Raw genomic sequence first — 19,179 nt, forward strand, 5'->3', positions numbered from 1 at the left:
GATATTCTTTAGAATAGTGCTTCGGTTTTTTGTTGCTAATAACCATAATCCTGAGTTGGATAAAAGAGCACACCCCATCCGTGTACTTGTCTTTTTTAAACAAAGTGATCTGAAAGATCCCCCCCAGGGCATCTTGGGAGAACGCTTTCAAAAAAAGAAGGGAGATGCGACAGCAGACTTGCAGGACAGGAAAAACAGATTTTATAAAAACCGTGTGTTACCCAAATGTACTTCCAATCCAATTTACTCTTCTGATAAGATGGTCTGATTTTCAAACGTGCAACGTATATTTCCCACTTTTGGATAACAGCAAAACTGGAGGAAGGCGCTTATCACACGTAATAAACATTCTCCATCTTTTCTGAAATGCACCAAAGCGAAAAGCCTTTGAAGCCAAAAAGGAGACATGATCCCTTGCGTACTGCAGGAGACACAGAGGTGCCCCCTCCTTTACCCGACACTGAGACAGACCGCAGGGTGGCAGCGTGTAGGGCCGGGGCCGCTCCAGCTGGCACGGAGGAGTCTAAATCTGAAGACACTTTTCCACACTCACGGCAAGTTCTTCACTTTCATGCTTTATTGAAAGTAGAATATGAATCAAAGACAAGTATTGGTAAGCAGGTTACGTCTCTAAAGAATTATTTTTCATTCAGAGCAGAATGTTGTCCCATCTACTGTGATACAAATCCTTTATGGACCAGTACATCCGGTATGAAACTCGAGCAAGGAAATATAACAGGACTTTATTCCCGCCCATGACTATAAATCTCGCGTGTAAACATGATTTACTGTTACTGCTACTAAACTTCTTCAATCTTTACTCGCCCTCTCCCTCCCTCCACCCCCCTTAAATATAAAATTGGAAACATTTCCTTCAAGTCTGATGTCCTCAGTGCAATCTGCTTTATTTGACATAAGGCATTTGGGGCAGTCACTTTTGAATGGATTTCTGCCTTTTGGAAGAGTCACGTAATGGTTTAATTCTTAAATCCACCTTTTCTTTAATGCCCTAACATGTCAAAATCCTCTTCCCCTCTGGTCATTCCTTAGCAGTCCGCAAGTATTCACAGATTAATGTCCAAGTAGACCAGTACCTGAGAAAAGAAACACACATGGAGGTACAGTGGTGAGCTGAACATCCAGAGCTCATGTACTCCATCTGCCAAGAACACACTAGCAGCAGGGAGTGTCCAATTTAATAAACGAACACAGAAGCCCCCTGGCAGTGAAGGATAAGAAAAAATATCAGCAGACTTCACGCTTTCAGCTAAATCACATTTCTGTTGAAAGCCATGTGTCTCCCATGCGTATCTTCACACAAATTAATCAGATCTTATTGAAGCTTTCATTTCATGGCCATTTTCTGTAAAGAATTTGTTTTTTTTGACCACATCAGGAGTTCCTTTGTAGTGGTAACATGGAGACAACAAAAATACATTTAGAGGAAGACTTTATTTAGACCGGTAGCTTTGCCACTCACTTGCTTCAGCAAAGAATACCTGGTATTTGATTCAAAACTCATCCCTTGGCAAACTCTCAACCTGCCACGGACCTCTGGAGTGGCCCACGAAGAATCAACATGGCAACAGCTAAATCTGTAAATGTCAAAGGTCTGTATTTGATGGATTAACGACCATTATTGGTGTGCACAACTCTAGTGGCCCAGATACAGTACAAGGCACATTTGTTATTATTTATTATCTGTTGAAAATAATAATCCAACAAATGCCTTAATTCTAAATAGATTAATTAAATCTTTTCACTCGACCTGATATAATTTGTCAAATTCTTGTACCACTGATTCTTATCACTTACACACAAACTGTTTTGAGCTAAGAAGGGGGACTGATGGGAGGAACTGGGGAAAGGTTAAATATAAATCTTGAAATGCCATTAGCTAATTTCCCAACCTTTCAGGAAACGAGAAAGAGAAAGCTGAATGGACATCTGGCAAAAGAGAGTTCTAACACGCAGGCCCTATCTGAGGTCTGAGTGTTGAAAGACATAATGAAGAAGCTTGAATTAAAAATGCATTTAACTAAAATTAATTTTAGTCATGAGACTCAGATTGAATTAAATTTTAAAATCAAATTATACCCTTCACTTTAATAGAAAATTACACGATGACTCTGACATTCATGAACAAAACATGATAAATGTAACTTACCTTTAAACCCTTCTTCTGGCATACAAACTGGAAAAAGAAAAAAAAAAAAGAATTCCAAATTGAAAAGATTGTCGTGACAGACAGTCATAAGATCACTTCAATGCCTAAAGACAAGAAGTTTAAAATTAACCTTTAATTACCTTAGTCATCTGCAATGATTACTTTTGAAGTTATGGATCTTATTAATCTGAGGAAAATCTTTCTCTTTATTTTTATTTTGGGTTTTTAATTTTTTTGAGACAGGGCCTTGCTCTGTCACTCAGGCTGGGGTATGGTGGAGGGATTATGGCTCACTGAAACCTCAAACTCCTAGGCTCATGCAATTCTCCCACCTCAGACTCCTGAGTAGCTGGGACTACAGGTGTGCATCACCACACCTAGATTATTTTTTTACATTTTCTTGGTAGAGATGGGATCTCACTATGTTGCCCAGGCTAGCCTTGAACTCCTGGCCTCAAGCAGTCCTACTGCCTAGGCCTCTCAAAATGCTGGGACTACAGGTGTGTGACACCATGCCTGGCTAATTTTTTGTATTATTTTTTTTGTAGAGAAGACATCTTGCAATGTTGCCCAGGCTGGTCTCAAACTCCTGGCCTCAAGTGTACATTCCTGCAGACCTGCACACCTCCGCGAGACAGTTGTCATCACGTCCGCTTTTCCTTGTGGGTATCCTTTTCCTGAACTCTGCACCTCACCAAACCAATCTGGACTGGGTTTCCATGCTGCCTGCTGCAGAAGGTCTATTCTGGAATTTTCTTTCACCATCTTGTAAAGCATCTTATCCTATGCTGGATCTCCTGTTTATGAGCTGCACTGCTGACTTCTCGATTCACTCTTTTGTTGAAGCGAAGCACATCCTCACACAGTATCTTGGCAGATGGCACTACCAATGACATCAGACAGATCGATTTTTTAAAGCCTTACGTGTGGTTCAAAGAGCCATCAGGTGTGAGGGTAGAATAAAGTCTAGTTACAGAATAAAGTCTAGTTACAGAACTCCAGACTGGAGCTCACTGTCCCTCAGAATCTTGTGGCCACTGCTCCACTATCCCATCTTGCTCACTCCTCATCATCCCACGAATGTCACCGGTTTTCCCTCCACACCTCCAGGGGCCTTCAGGATCCTGTCGTCCTTACTTTCACGCTTACTGTGTCAGATCCTTGGCGCAATCATTTTTTATTTTCACAAATTCTTTTCTATTCTCTAAATGTTCCTTTTATATAGGCCCTCACTATAGTTTGCTCTTTTCCCTTATGTTATTGATAGGCAATTTTTAAGCTTTCTCATGCCCGGCGAGCAGGATTTCATTTTTAACGGCTGAATAATATTCCATTGTGTATACAGAACACATTTTCTTTATCGATTCATCTATTGACTTACGTTGATTTCATATCTTATTATTAGTTGTTATGAATTATGAATAGTGCTGCAATAAACACGGGGGTGCAGGTATCCTTTGATGTGCTGATTTCCTTTCCTTTGGATAAAGAGCCAGTAGTGGCGTGACTGCTGGATTGTATGATAATTCTTAGTTCTAATTTTTTGAGAAACTTTCATCCCGTTTTCCATAATGGCTGCACTAATTTACATTCCTACTAACAGTATATAAGAGTTCCCTTTACACTGCATTCTAGCTAGCCAGCATTTGTTATTTTTTTGTCTTTTTAATAATATCCATTCTAACTGGGTTAAGATGATATCTCATTGTGATTTTGATTTGCATTTCCCTGATGACTGATGATGTTGAGCACTCTTCATAGACCCGCTGGCAATCTGAACGTCTTCTTTTGAAAAGTTATTCAGATCCTTTACCTACTTTTTAATGAGATCGATTGTTTTTTGCTGTTGAGTTCCTTGTATATTCTGGATATTGGTTGCGCCAGATGAACACTTTGCAAATATCTTCTCCCATTCCACAGGTTGTCTCTTCCCTCTGCTGTTTCCTTCACTGTGCAGAAGCTTTTTAGTTTAATATATTTAGTTTAATATAGTCCCATTTGTCTATTTTTGGTTTTTTGCCTGTGCTTCTGAGGTCTTAGTCATAAAACATTTGCCCAGATAAATGTCCTGAAGCATTTCCCCTATTTTCTTTTAGTAGTTTAATGGTTCTAGGTCTTACATTTAAGTCTTTAATCCACTTTGAGTTGATTTTTGTATATAGTATATAGTGAGAGATAGGGATCTAGTTTCATTTCCCAACTACATTTATTGAAGAGACTGTCCTTTCCTCAACTTATGTTCTTGGCACCTTTGTCAAAAATCAGTTGGCTGTAGATATGCAGGTTAATTTCTGGGTTCTTTAATCTGTCCCACTCGTCTATGCGTCTGTTTTTATACCAACATCATGCCGTTTTGGTCACTATAGCTTTGTAGTATACTTTGAAGTCAGGCAGTGTGATGCCTCCAGCTTTGTTCATTTTGCTCAGGATTACGTTGGTTATTTGGGGTCTCCTGTGGTTACACACAAATTTTGGGATTGCTTTATCTATTTCTGTGAAGAATGTCATTGATATTTTAATAGGGATGGGATTAAATCTGTAGATTCCTTTGGGTAGTATGGTCGTCTTAACAATATTAATCCTTCCAATCCATAAACATGGGATGTCTTCCCATTTGTTTGTGAACTCTCCAATTTCTTTCATCAGTGTTGTGTAGTTTTCCTTGTAGAAGTCTTTCAGCTCCTTGTTTACATTTATTCCTAGGTGTTTTTATATGGCTATTATAAATAGGATTGCTTTCTTGAATTTTTTTTTTAGCTAGCTTTTTATTACTGTATAAAAATGCTACTGATTTTTATAAGTTGATTTTTACATCCTGCAACTTTACTGAATTCGTTCAAAACATGTTAAAGTAGAATCTTACATTATTTGTCTTAAAACATCATAGAAAGAGGAAAAAATATCTACAAACACTTGGAAAATGGAAAGCAGAGAGTATAGTAATTTTTTAGCTAACCTGAGGAAAATGTTAACCTGCTGATGGAGGAGGTCGACAAGAAGCAAAGCTAAATCAAATCAAATAGCACCCCAGGCAGGCACACAGGAATTGGAGGCCCAAGTTCCCCTGAAGGTGGGAGTGAGGGGTGAGCCTAAAATCAGGATACTTGGTTGCTAAACTGTTTAGGAAGCAGTTAGGCAGCTCACTACCCTTCACATCCATGTTACTGCCCCTTCCCCACCTGGACCTCAGATGGGCAACCAGTTACATGTTTCAGCACTTTGAAGAAATTAGACTAGGGAGGTGGGAATGAAGCCTCTTCCATACCAAATAGGAGACAATGCCCAGCCCTCTCTGCTCAAATACTGGCAGTATCGCATACCTCCCACATAGAGGGGACAGGGATTCCTCTCCAGGGAACCTGTCCAAGTCAAGAAAATAACCAACAGATATAAAAAAGCTAGTTCCTCATGGTCAAGTGGGATTTATCCCAGGAATGCAAGGATGGGTCAACATTTGCAAATCAATAGACATGATACATCACATCAACAGAGTGAAGCTTCTTTCAAGGTAAAAGTGAAAACATTGTACGCTAGAGCTTTAGTATCTAAAATCGCACCTCCTTCTGAGAGCTAATCAATAGATTCCAAAAACAAATTCGTCTTTACCTTGCATGACATCATCCATTGCAGCATAATCTGCAATCGGTTCATCCGCCTAGAAAACAAATGAAGACAATTCAAAAGACAATTCCCCGCAAGGGCATGGGAGTCTGAAGTCGGACCCATGATTCAGATACTGATATTGCTACAAGACACAAACACTGTCCAGTAGAGAACTCAGTCAAGCCACAGTTGGTGATATCTAGGCTTAACAAAGGAGGCCCTGCCAACTGTGGGTCTAGACTCATTACCTCAAGAATGGGGTACAGTGTGTGTGTTGGGGGTGTGGGGAGCACTGTTTTCCCACTCCTAAACACACCTTTATTTATTTATCTTTTAGAGGCGAGGTCTTGTTCTGTCACCCAGGCTGGAGTGCAGTGGTGAGATCGTAGCTCACGGCAGCCTAGAACTCCTGGGCTCACATGATCTTCCCTCCTTAGCCTCCCCAGTAGCTGGGACTACAGGTGCACGCCACCAGACCCAGTTAATTTAAAAAAAAAAAAAAATTTTGTAGAGATGGGGGTATCACTATGTTGCCCAGGCTGGTCTGGAACTCCTCGTCTCAAGCAATCCTCCCGCCTTGGCCTCCCAATGTGTTGGGATTACAGGCATGGCCTACCAAGTCTGGCCAAATATACCTTTAGATATGGAAATGTTTAGATACCCCTGAGGTTACTAAAAACTGATTTAATGAATGTGGGTTAAGGCACTAGTGGTAGCAGTGAGAGTTAGGTAGAAATAAAAAGTTAGATTGAACTAGGCACGGAGGTGTGCACCTGTGATCTTAGTACTTTCAGAGGCCAGGAGTTTGAGAACAGCCTGAGAAACATTATAAAGACAAAACATAAAAAAGATTAGCTGGACACAGTGGCACGTGCCTATAGTCCCAGCTATCCAGGAGGCTGAGGTAGGAGGATTGCTTGAGCCCATAGAGAGCTATGATTATACCACAATGCTCCAGTCTGTGAGACTGTCTCAAAAAAACAAAAACAAAACAAAATAAAAAACCTGGAAAATTATTCCACCATATTATGCAGTGGTGTTTGGCATAGTGGGGATTCCTCTGGCCACCAAGAAACACAAGAGGCAAAGGGAAGTGACTAAATTAGGCCCTTAGGGAGAGTAGGATCGGGCTAATGAGGCTGATTCAATGACATTTCTTTGGTAACACCTTAGAAGCCCCTACCTTTCTTAAAACATCTTCCACATCTACTAAATCCAAAGCCAATTTCCATACCCTAGACAAAAATCCCATCAAACCACCTAAGTATTTAGACTGCTGTAACAAAGCCTGGTGTTCTGTGCTTGTTTAGTAGCTCAGTTGGCTGGTACTTTTCAACCAAGAGGGAAGCCGGGGATGCTCTAATAGCAGACATAGGGTTAAGTGATTCTGCTGATCCAGAAGGCAGGGAAAAGGTTAGGGAGGAGGCTGAATCTAGGCCTATTATTTTTAACAAAAATTATGAAAATCTCAGTGAAGACAGGTTTTTATAATTTTTATTAAAAGTAATAGATCTAGATTTTAATGGATAAAGGAAGTTAGAGTCAGTATTCATGCTGATCAGTTATCTACCCTTTCTTTATCTTTAGTCCTTTTTTTTTGGATAGAAGGCAGCATTTCAAATTAAGTTGCAGACATCAGCATCATTAGATCTTTAGTGTGGTCTTAAGAACAAAATCTCCATCTAGCCCAAAAAAGAAAAAAAAAAGTGTGCGTGTGTGTGTGTTGGGGGGGCAGGGGCTGGGGCTGAGGCAGGACACCACAGAGACTTTAGGGCCTGAGACCAGGTTACCCAGCTGGTCCAGCAGGACATCCAGTGCAGCTGCTCCTGGGAATGACAGTCAATCCTCAGTGCCCAGAGGGGCACGACCCAACATCACTCCCTTCCTCCCAGTCTCAGGGGAATGAAAACCAGATCTGCATCTGAAGAAGACCAGGGCCTCTTGTTATAGAAAATCAAACAGGAGAAATCCGGTGCAGGGCGTAGCAGTCGGCGAGGGGGATTTCTGCCATGCCCTGCCCTAACAGGGAACAGGAAAGATGACGATGGAACCCGATCCCACAAAGGCTCAGGAAAGCCTTCACCTCCTCCGGTACAGGCAGCTGATGATGTCCTGGCATCACTACAGCCTACTGTGACACACAGGAATGAGACACAATGAAGTCCTGACCGCCTCTAAGTCTTGAGGGGCTCAGCCAGAGCTGGGTAATCCAGAGGGCAGCAGAAACTAATGGCAGTTGCTTGTCACCACGCCCTGCTGCAGCCGAGGCACGCTTCAACCACCACCCCACGCAGCTGACTGTGGGTGTTTCATTTCAAACTGAGAGTTCCTCACGAAGGAGCTGTATCTTACCTTTAGTAAAATGACAGATTCAGGAATGACGCCAAGGGTGCCAAGGGTGGCACAGTCATCACTTAAAATCTTCCCATCAATTGACAAATTCTGGTCAAACGGAGCAACTGAAAATGCATGCATGATCTGTGCCAACATAAAAGAGACAGAGTCTGTAAAAAGCAAAATACTGAGACTTATACCCTATTTGAATAAATAACAAATTGATTCTAAAAAACAAACAAACAAAAAGGCTTCAGGGTACAAAAGCCACTACTGCTTGCAGGCAGTCCACTTGTTATTTCCTTACGGAGGATGTCATCCCGATATATCTGGCAGAGAGTTGGGAAAACAATTATACCCACAGACCCTTTTGTTCTGTCCCTCACCACCTCCCCAAGGGTGGCCATGTGGGGAACTCAAACGAAAAGGTGCGGCTGGGCTGACAGCTTCTCTGGTTGTGAGGCTGGGGCAAGGTCATCACTGTCACCCCGCCATTCCCAGGCCCCACATCCTTTCATAAACAAGTCCAAATTCTTTCTTAAGACCAGCTTTAAATAAACCAGCAACCTATTCAGGCTATTCTCCCTTCTGTTTTCACTCCTTTAGCAGACAACCTGGACTATGTCATTCAGCCCCTGGGAATGTCACATATTCTTAGACTGAGTCTTGTCTCTAGGAACCAAAATATGAACTTCTTAAGGGTAGGGATCATATGCCCTACTCCAGTTCTGGCCAAGTGTGAAAATTAAATACATTCCAAAATACTGGTAAGTATAATACTTTTCAAATTATCTCTGGATTGTAATTACATCTGGAGGGCAAGTAGGAATTGGGCTAAGACAGGCACAAAGAGGTACTTTCAATGATATTGTTCTAATTCTTAACTTGGAGGACAAGTTCAAGAGTATTCATTTTATTATGTTTAATAATTTACTTACATACTCACTGGATGTGTTCTATCACATGTATCTTATGTTACACTAACATCATGATGTTATGGGAAAACCATTCTGCCTTTTCCTACACTCTACTCTTTGGATCTGAAACGACAAAAGGAGTCTAACAAATCGGCTGGGAACTAGCTGTGTGTGTATTGCAAGGGCCTTGCAAGCTTGACGAGCTGGGGAGATGGTGACCAGAAAAGTGACTTTAATAATGGTGTATGGAAAACAGGAACGAGGACAAGAATAAGGATAACACTGGCCTCCTCCCTCACTGTTGGGCCAGAATCTTATCTGGACTTCTCAAAAGCAGGCAGGGATCAACTAACCAGAGAACTGTGGTGAACAATGCAAACTGCGCTGGCATCAGCAATGGTCTTCATGAAGTAAGACGCCTATTTCTGGTGTGCAGGAAGTACTAGCAGCATAGTTCTACCAAAGCCAGCTCAGCCCACAAACACCATGCAGAGGCATCTAACCCTAGGTTAGCAAATGGAACCCATGAAGACAGAGTCACGGTGGAGGTGTGCGATGCTCACTTAGCATGGGCAATGTCACAGCTACTTGACTGCAGAAGGGCTTGTTCCCTACTTCCCTAAATGCTAAGTGTTTCTGCACCACCCTATAAGGTTGGACAAACACCAAATACTTCTAGGCATGAGTATCATCATTGAGGGACTAATGCTCATACTTTATATTTCGAGCACAGACAAGGACATTTAAATGTGTTCAAAAACTGACAGCACTTACTGAGAAAACAGGCCGACCAAGGCATGGAGGCCTATGCCACAGTAATTCATAACCCGTAAGTACTGGGAGAATGCCTGAGCACACTTAACATGATACAGGTCTGCTTAACGAGTGCGTGCAGCATTCCTGGTCTATGGAGCTTAACAGGAGCGATGAAAACCCTGTGGCTAAAGGGGAGCAGCTCTCCTCTGCTCGCTATGGCAGGTGGGGCTTAAATAAGAAAATGCAGAAGCAACTGCCTCAGCTGCCAACCATTTAACCTCTGTGCCAAAATGTTCTCCTTTCTAAGGCAGGCAATGCCACCCACTGAAGACCTATCTTTGGGAAAACGAAATAAGACAATTAAACACTGAGCATCTTCAGAGAAAGACGATGAACAAATTGTAATTCATTAACTTTATAGCATCAAAGGTGGATGAAATAATAATTAGGCAAAGCAAGTTTCTTAAGGTTTCGAGCAAATGTATGTGGTGGGCAGGTCTAGAATGAAAACATTAACAGATTTGCAAAGGCTGTTGTCCTGTTAACTGAGAAATGCAGTATCCCCAGAGGAAAGGCTCCCTCAAACATTTAAAAATGAATTACACGTTTTATTAAAAACAAACCAACCAACCACCCACTGTCAACAACTGAGGATCACACACATGCACATCACAAATTCCACTGCTATTCGGGCTATTAGGAAAAAGGTCATACCTAGTCGAAGCTTTAAAGGCTACCACCACTGAGCAGTGAGGGGAAAATTACATTTCAATGCCCTTTCTTTCTACTCTGTTTGGAACACAGTGGTCCTTAAAACAAGAGTGGGAGATCAGAGAAGCATCTGAGAAGAGCACATCTAGCCAAAGGGGCGGGTCGCAGGAATAGCTGCTGTCTTCTAGCAGCTCATTCATGCAGGTAACACACTCCCAGATGGAGAGGTTACTTCTGGCTTATTCTTCAAGAATAGTAGTCCATAATAAAAACAGCAGAGGTCTTTTAAAAGGTATTAATCCACAGAGGCTCTTTTTATAATCTGAAGGTTTTGAATGTTCAAGGTTTACCCCCGACAGGCAGAAAGTAAGCTTTCTCAGATGTAAAACGTACAATAACAAAACAAAGATATTATGCCAACATGTTTATTTTCAGAGCTGTGGGTTCAACCAAGGGAAATACTGTTCTCAGGACAATCTGGAACACATAACACCCTCAAAGGAAGCCTGTACTTTTGCCTCAATTACAACGATAAATATCAGTAACAAGAAAAATGCATAACCAGTAAACTACGCCACATAAAAGTAGCAAAGAAGGAAATTTGGTCAACGTTTTGGATATCTATCAGGGACTGAAACAGATTAGGGTCCAGATTTTTTCATGGACATCTTGAATTTATCAGCTCCTTTTGCCTAGGTTTGAGATATACAATTTGAATGCTCACTCCTAGCATTTAGTATTGAAACCAAAAAGTAACAATAGCATGAAGCATTTTCATAACGCCTGCCTTACAGTCAATTCACTTGCAAAGCAATGCATGCTTCTGGGGGATGGAGTGAGCATGATATAAAACGAATCTTATAATAATTTGGAAAATACCACCGTATAAGGTACAGATAACTTAAAAATTCTATTAGATAGACTGAGAGGCCATCAAAATACTGTGATGAAAGAATTTCTGACTCATCCTAGTGAATAAGCAATCAAGTGGCTGCCTTTTATCTTCCCTTAAATTTTACAGCAAATCCTGGTAATAGGTTTAATACCTATTAAGTGGTCAAAGAAAAACATACAGCACAGTGAAGTGAGAGAACAATTATCCTGGAACAACCTCAACCTGTGACAAAATAAATGGTTCTCAATGTTTCTCATTTCTGGAAAGCTACCCAGAGCTTGTGTAAATTGTCAGAATCTAAAAATCACTTTCATCTTACTTTCATCTTGACGGAAAGATTCTTGGCTATTTTGAAAACTTTGTGTTTTTTGAAAGAAAACACAGAAATATATAAATACAGGTGGAAAGCAGGAATTCATGAAGGCCCTCTTAAGTTCTGAACAAACTGAAAAAAATGTTATATTTTTCTCACCTGAATTTTCAATTCTTTTAATGTCTGATTAGCAGAAACAAGAAGTGCTTTCTCACCGCGAACTTTTCTATGTCGCATACTTCGTCGAATAACTTGCTTTTGATAGGCTATATAATTTTGGTGGGATATCTTTTGCCGCTTTGTTCCTCCATTGCTCTGTAAAAAGTTGGGGAAAAAGAAGAAAGCACTGAAATTACCTACAGTGTGACCCTTTTATTCATAAAGTTCTTCAGGCAAACAATAGCTGTTTACTTATTGGTCCCTTAACCATCTGAAATTCAGTGTAAACAATGGGTAGAAACTTACCAGAGTTTCTTACCAGGCTCACTTACAATTGTAAAAGAAGAGGATGAATGCTATACCTCACTAACTGCATGTAACCAGTTTAAATGTTCGTTACAAGAAATAATTAAATTCAAAAGGATAAGACTGACTTTAAATCAAAAAACACAATAAACTGAAAAACTTCCAAGATTACTAAATTTAGTTCAAAAACAACCTAAATTTGAATTTGTTTTAAACATTTTCTTCTCATTTTGAGAATGACGTGGAAGCTAAGTATAAACTGCTGAGAATTTAAAAACGAAAGACAGTAGAATCAAAAGATCAAACTTAGTTTAACTAAAAACAAGATTGTGCCTCTTGTCCTAATGGCAAAATACACAGCTTCGCCTATAAAAAATTCTTGCAAAAAATGTTAAACCTGAATGTAATCAAACATTTATACTCAACTCTTATTTACAGAAACTGGAATAAAGGGGATAGGCAAATAAGTGAAGATGAGTAACATAAGGAGGCAATCGGTTGAATCCACAATGTGGGACAATCTAAAAGAAATCAAACTGGTCCAAGTTCAATGTCAAGGAGGGAAAGAAAGAGGGCAGGGAGGTAGGAAAACTGCTGTAGATTATAACAGTCTAAAGTGATACAGAACAATGCATACCTTAAGCTGGTTTGAGAATAAACTGTTTAAGACATATCTGAATATTGGTATTAGGTAGCATTAGGACATTTTTGTTAGTTTTTTTATTTGTGAGCACATTATTAGTATTTTTTTTTTTTTTTTTGAGACAGAGTCTCACTCTTTTACCCGGGCTAGAGTGAGTGCCGTGGCGTCAGCCTAGCTCACAGCAACCTCAAACTCCTGGGCTCAAGCGATCCTTCTGCCTCAGCCTCCCAGTAGCTGGGATTACAGGCATGCGCCACCATGCCCGGCTAATTTTTTTTCTATATATTTTTAGTTGTCTGATTAATTTCTTTCTACTTTTAGTAGAGACAGGGTCTCGCTCCTGCTCAGGCTGGTCTCGAACTCCTGAGCTCAAACGATCTGCCCGCCTCGGCCTCCCAGAGTGCTAGGATTACAGACCTGAGCCACCGCGCCCGGCCTACATTATTAGTATTATATAGGACGCTGTCTTTTAAGAGGTGAAATGTCATGATGGCCATAATCTACCTAAAGTACAGCAAAGATGCACAGACACATATATGGGTGCATAATACATGCTGTAGTAGTGGTAAGAAAAAAATAATAGAAATGGGCCAAATGTCCTCCTATAATAAATCCCTCAGCAAGAGATTAACAGTTAGGATTCTTCTGTTAACCAGGCCAGACAATGAAAAAAACAGGATTTTTAAGAAAAATCTTTTTCTTTGGTTTAATTGAATCTGGATGAGGTAACTCCAAGGGCCGTGGTTCTGGTTTCCACAGTTATCACTGAATGTCAGCTGTGCACACGCAAAGCGGTTTAGGGGTCATTATGGACACAGATGCCACATATTCATTTCCAGTGCGGCTCTACAGATTTACAAAGCAGAAGACGATCAGGACACAAACACAGAAGAGCATTTGTTCAGGGTGCCGTCCCTTGGCGAGGCACCGCACAAGGCCAAGCTCACCTCTAGCCCTGAGTAGACATAGATACCAAGGTGACTCTAAGATTGATAAGGAAAAGTGAAGCGCACAGAGGGGTTAAAAAAAAAAAAATCAAAGTTGACAAAACATTTTGCTCAATTTCAACTGCTGAAAGAAAAGGTCAAATTGAACCTAAATTCTATAATTAGGAATATAAGGAAAAATATCTACAAGGCACGATTTTACTTTATAAGTACAAAACACAACCAAAGAACAAAATGCTGAGCATCAAGCAAGAAATATTTTTTAATAAATCTGATTTCAAATGGGTCTAATGGCTTTTCCTGGAATTATTTTTTTTTAAATCCACAGAATTTAAATCCAACTGAACTGACAAAAACCAGCCCACTGGTTTCAGAAGGCTTTCAATTACCTAAGTGAAACCCAATACTGAGTATATCATTAACCTAAATTTTTAGATAAAGTCAAAGGAACTGGGTTGATCTAGCTTAGAGAAAAGAGGAAAGGGTATTTGTTTGTCTCCATTAAGGACAAGCAGAAATGCATCATTTTTTTAAAAGTGGGATTTAAAACAGCAATCATAGACACTATCTATGTACTGAGATACTGTGACGTATTGCAAAGAAAAGGTGTGACGAAGGTGACATTCTGAAAAGGCTGGACGTTTTTCAGAGACTACCTACTCTTTTCCAAAGAAGGAAGGTTAGACTTGAGATTTTTTTGTGAGCCAAAAATATTTAAAACATTCTGGAGTATGACAACATTCAAACAAGGAGAAGGAAGATAGAAGAAAATTATAAAGTATAAAAAATAATTACAGCATAAAAAGCAATGTTCCCCAACATTCTGTATCGTATTTACAAATGTGAAATCTGTGTCATCCACAACTAAGGAAAGTAATTCCACATCCACTTTTAAGAAACTGCTGTGGTTATGACCACAATGAATAAAATTAGACATTCAAGAAAGTTAGCCTTCCAAAATCTAAATCACTTGAAAACGTAAAGAGTTTTCTAAACAACTCTTAGGCTGAAAAGCAAAGCTTAAAATAACAGAAACTAAGGACAATAAGAACATACATATCAAGCCTAACAAACTAATTTACAAAGTTTACCAGAAAATAGAGAATAAATTCGCAACAATAAGCAATAAAAGATTTGAAAAAAGATGAGATTCCCCACTGATTATGAAACCATACTACCAAGTGATAATAACTAAAACAAAATGGTACTGCCAGCCAAGCAGATGAAAGAGAATGGAGTCCTGAACCAGGATGCATATGTACACCCATACATGCACATGCGTATCTTCTTTTAATTTATTGTACTATTTGTTTTACTCCAGCCAACACTGTAATATACACATATGCGATATGTATATTTTATATATATACATATATATTTTAATATAGCAACTAAAAAAGCAAATAATCTAGTTTGTACATATGTGGCCTGAAAAATGGATTACATGAGGAGACAGAGACATGAAAACAAGAGTTGACACCAGGGTAGAAGGCAGCAAGTTATCTGCAAACTATCAAAAGACATGCTATTACTTGACTCAGGAATCTCAAAAACCATCCCAAGGAACACAAGACATATGCATGTACACAGATTTGAATAAGGGCATTACTTATTACAGGAAAATATCCCCTCAAAACTGAAAATCTGCATTTCCATAAAATGCATCGATTTGGTTAGCACTGAAGCAAAGGGGCCTCCAACGCCCACCGAGTGAAATCAAATTCCGCAGGACACCTTTAACAAAGGGTGGCTGATCACCATCAGCAGGGGGGTGGGTATGATTACATGGTTTTGTTCCTTCGTACGTATTTTAAAGTTATCATTTTATGAGCTCCAACAAGCCACGGAAAATACATGCTGACATATGCCTTTACACTGGTTGGGAAAGTTTAAGCAACGTTTACCTCGCGGAGACCAAGATTCAAGTCAAGAGGCCTTTTCAGACTTTCTTAATTAGTGTTGAAAATGAAGTGACAGTGTGTACAGACAGGCCGACAAGCCAGACAGCTCTGCTCTGTATCACCGCAGTCCCCAGCCCCCGGGCCGCAGCATCACCGCCTGAGCTCCACACCATGCCCCACAACCCACGACACCCCACCTCCCGATCCCGGTCCGTGGAAAAACTGTCTTCCATGAAACTGGTCCCTGGTGCCAAAAAGGTTGGTGACCACTGCTTTAACAGATATAGCATATGGCCATTATAACACTTACTCTTTCAGGGAGAAAACGAACTATAATTTGACTACACTATTTTAGCAGTAAAAAAAAAAAAAAAAAAGAAATATCCATTAAAAATAAAACTGAGCAGAAATCCCATGAATTTAAAGCATCTATAAAATATCCTGGAACACAGTCTTCTGACTTTTCGGGAAGCTAAAACTTATCTATACCATAATGTAATACTCTAGAATGTTTTAAATATTTTTGGCTCACAAAAAAATCTCAAATCTACCCTTCCTTCTTTGGAAAAGAATACATAGTCTGTGAAAAATGTCCAGCTGTTTCAGAATGTCACCTTTGTCACATCTTTTCTGTGTGATACATCACAGTATCTCGGTACATAGTATCTGTAATTGCTGTTTTAAACCCCCATTTAAAGCAAACACACTCTCACGTTATTTCCTGTTCTTATAAGATAATTTTCTTCAGTTATCACTATGAACACGTAGGCTATAATCAAGCAACCAAATAAGAAGGGTAGAAAATCATACAAGAAAACAGTCAAATTTAATAAGAATTTTAAGTTCTTTACAATGGAACATGGATCTGGTTATTTAACACCTTACTTAAAGACACAAAAATTTCTCCTGTATACTCTACTATTAGGGTTATTTATTTGGTTTGTAATGAGGAAACCTGAGTTAAATGCTTTTCTCATATTTAAAGATTCTATCATTAAGCAACAAACTAAGATAAGGGTCTTGTAGTCTTCTTTTCCAGCCAAACATTTAATTGCTACATTTTTTTTTTTTTTTTTTTTTTTGAGACAGGGTCTCACTGTGTTGCCCGGGCTACAGTGAGTGCCGTGGCGTCAGCCTAGCTCACAGCAACCTCAAACTCCTGGGCTCAAGCGATCCTCCTGCCTCAGCCTCCCGAGTAACTGGGACTACAGGCATGCGCCACCATGCCCGGCTAATTTTTTCTATATATTTTTAGTTGTCCGATTAATTTCTTTCTATTTTTAGTAGAGACGGGGTCTCGCTCTTGCTCAGGCTGGTTTCGAACTCCTGAGCTCAAACAATCCGCCCGCCTCGGCCTCCCAGAGCGCTAGGATTACAGGCGTGAGCCACCGCGCCCGGCCTAATTGCTACCTTTTATTTCAGCCTTTCTTACTTAATAGCAAGAAACATGTTATAATAATTCTGAAATAATGTGGTCCGTAGCTTTTCCTAAGAAATCAGGACGGCTGTAGCACGGCCACCAAAACTAAGGAAAGACAAAGGTAAAACAAGGAAGGGAACTGAGAACCAATATCCTGCACAGGGAACAGAGAGATGTTCAAGGGCTGGGAGCGGCTGCTGTTTCAGAACAGCAGAAAGTATAATAATAAAAAGCAGCTTCGACACGTACTTGATTAAAATCTGGATCTTTTTCTCCATCTGGTTTAGCTTCTTCCTTGTCCTCCTCTGTTTCAGAACTACTCACATTCAGCTCTGGAGCAGAATCCTTCATCACCTGGATGCACCAGGACAACAGAGAGAAGTAGGTCAGCCCCCAGGACGGCGAGCTACGGAGGCTGTGGGGGCTTTGACTGCAACCTTTATCAAGAGGAGGGACACCTTTATCATGGTGGGATTACAGACCAGAGAGTGGAGCAAGAATCAAGCGCTCTCGGTTTTCTATGCTCTTTTAACACGTTAGTTTTTTATCCTATGACTTATTCTTGTAGTATTTAACGTGTTCACCATAAATTTAAGAGGTCTCTGCAGAGGAGTTATTATTATCGGGCTCGTACAATGATGGTGTTTTGCAGAAGTTCGAAGGTGCTCAACACCTTCTCGAGTACACTGATTGTTAAGACTTTTCAAGTTCTCAAAATGTTTAGGTGGCAAGAACCACAGTGTTATTTAAGAATTGAGAAAATGAAGGACGGAGCAAATGCTCTTGTGTAGGACACTATGAAATACTGCTGGGTATTATTTTATACTCCACACCAATATATGGATGTACTAAAAGGTACAAAAGAATTAAGAAAATTCTAGGGGAAAATTTAAGATATTAATATTTATAAGTTCATTTTCTCAGCAAATTAGGAAATGAGGGCCTTAGTTCAACTTGTAAAGCAGAACCTCTAGAACTCTAAAGAATAATTTGTAAGTGACCATTCTAAAGCAATGTGTTTGGTAACTGGCACCAAATACCATGTATTCTATTTTCTCTTTAATCCCCCAAACCCTGGAATCAAATTAATGAGATGAACAGAGATCTGGGTCAGAATCTACCCAAGAGCCATCCCCGATATAGTAAAAATGCTCTGAAATCCAATCCACAGCCAGTTTTAACACTCTGCTTCCCAAACTTCTCCCGTCTATTTTACCCACTGCCTGCAGATCAACGCCAGAGGCTCTAAACCAGCCTTTCTTATTCCTGTTATGCCCTCAGCAACCCCAAACATAACAGCCAGTAACTTTAAAGCCATAAATCAGATGAACATACCATGACCTTGCTTGAAACTCTCCAGAGGTTTACAACCACACTTAGAATAAAATTCTAAACCCTTGGTAGGATGTACAAAACCTCACAGAATATGGTCCCTCCTCCCATACTACTATCCCTTCTTGGAATAAACCTCACTCTAGACCAGCACTGGACACCATGGTAGCCACTAGCCACAGGCAGCTATTCAAATTTAAATGAATTAAAGACTCGGCTCCCCCACCACGCTAGCTACATGCAAGTGCTCCACAGCCACACACCGCTAGTGGCCACTGCAGTGCAGCCCAGACACAGAACCTGTCCAACACCACGCTGAGTTCCACCGGACAGCACCGTTCCAGGCACAGTGATTTTCACTCTGTTGCTTAAGCACACTAGGCTTAGCCCTTTGGCTCTTCCCAGGCTGCAAACATGACGGTGAAGGCTCAGGTGGAAACAGCTCTGTCTCTGAGGCACCCTTCCTGTCTACTCCCCATCTCACACCGTTAACCTCCACTTGCGTTAGTCTCCTTCACTTTACCCTGCTAAATCCCTTCGAAACACCCATCGCTGCGTGAAATCATTGTATGAATGTATGAGTTTATTCCTGCCCTTCCTCACTAGCTGCAGATAATCTTGAGAGCAGGCGCCTTCTGTCTTCATCACTGTATCCCCAGCACCAAGACCATTTCTGGCACACAGCTGACATTCAATAAATACCTATGTATCAAATTCCTAACAGACTAAATTCACATGCAATTACATAACTATTCATTTTCTGTCTTTTCTTTTT

At 40.3% G+C, this 19,179-nt stretch overlaps 1 protein-coding gene across 3 annotated transcripts in view; it reads right to left on the reverse strand.

Annotated features, from left to right (window-relative positions):
* Positions 1 to 555: 555 nt before the first annotated feature.
* USP48 (ubiquitin specific peptidase 48) overlaps positions 556 to 19,179 on the reverse strand; it is a 76,416-nt gene continuing 57,792 nt past the window's right edge. For all 3 annotated transcript variants that reach the window (XM_012650944.1, XM_012650943.1, XM_012650942.1), the window contains 6 exons: positions 17,322 to 17,426; positions 11,856 to 12,011; positions 8,123 to 8,248; positions 5,774 to 5,822; positions 2,168 to 2,194; positions 556 to 1,094 (listed from right to left, as the gene is read on the reverse strand). In XM_012650944.1, the coding sequence (XP_012506398.1) occupies positions 1,072 to 1,094; positions 2,168 to 2,194; positions 5,774 to 5,822; positions 8,123 to 8,248; positions 11,856 to 12,011; positions 17,322 to 17,426 (486 nt within the window). In that variant the 3' untranslated portion in view covers positions 556 to 1,071. The remainder of the gene's footprint in view (positions 1,095 to 2,167; positions 2,195 to 5,773; positions 5,823 to 8,122; positions 8,249 to 11,855; positions 12,012 to 17,321; positions 17,427 to 19,179) is intronic.

Source organism: Propithecus coquereli, unplaced genomic scaffold (genome assembly GCF_000956105.1).
Source record: "Propithecus coquereli isolate 6110/MARCELLA unplaced genomic scaffold, Pcoq_1.0 Scaffold341, whole genome shotgun sequence".
Lineage (NCBI taxonomy): Eukaryota > Metazoa > Chordata > Mammalia > Primates > Indriidae > Propithecus > Propithecus coquereli.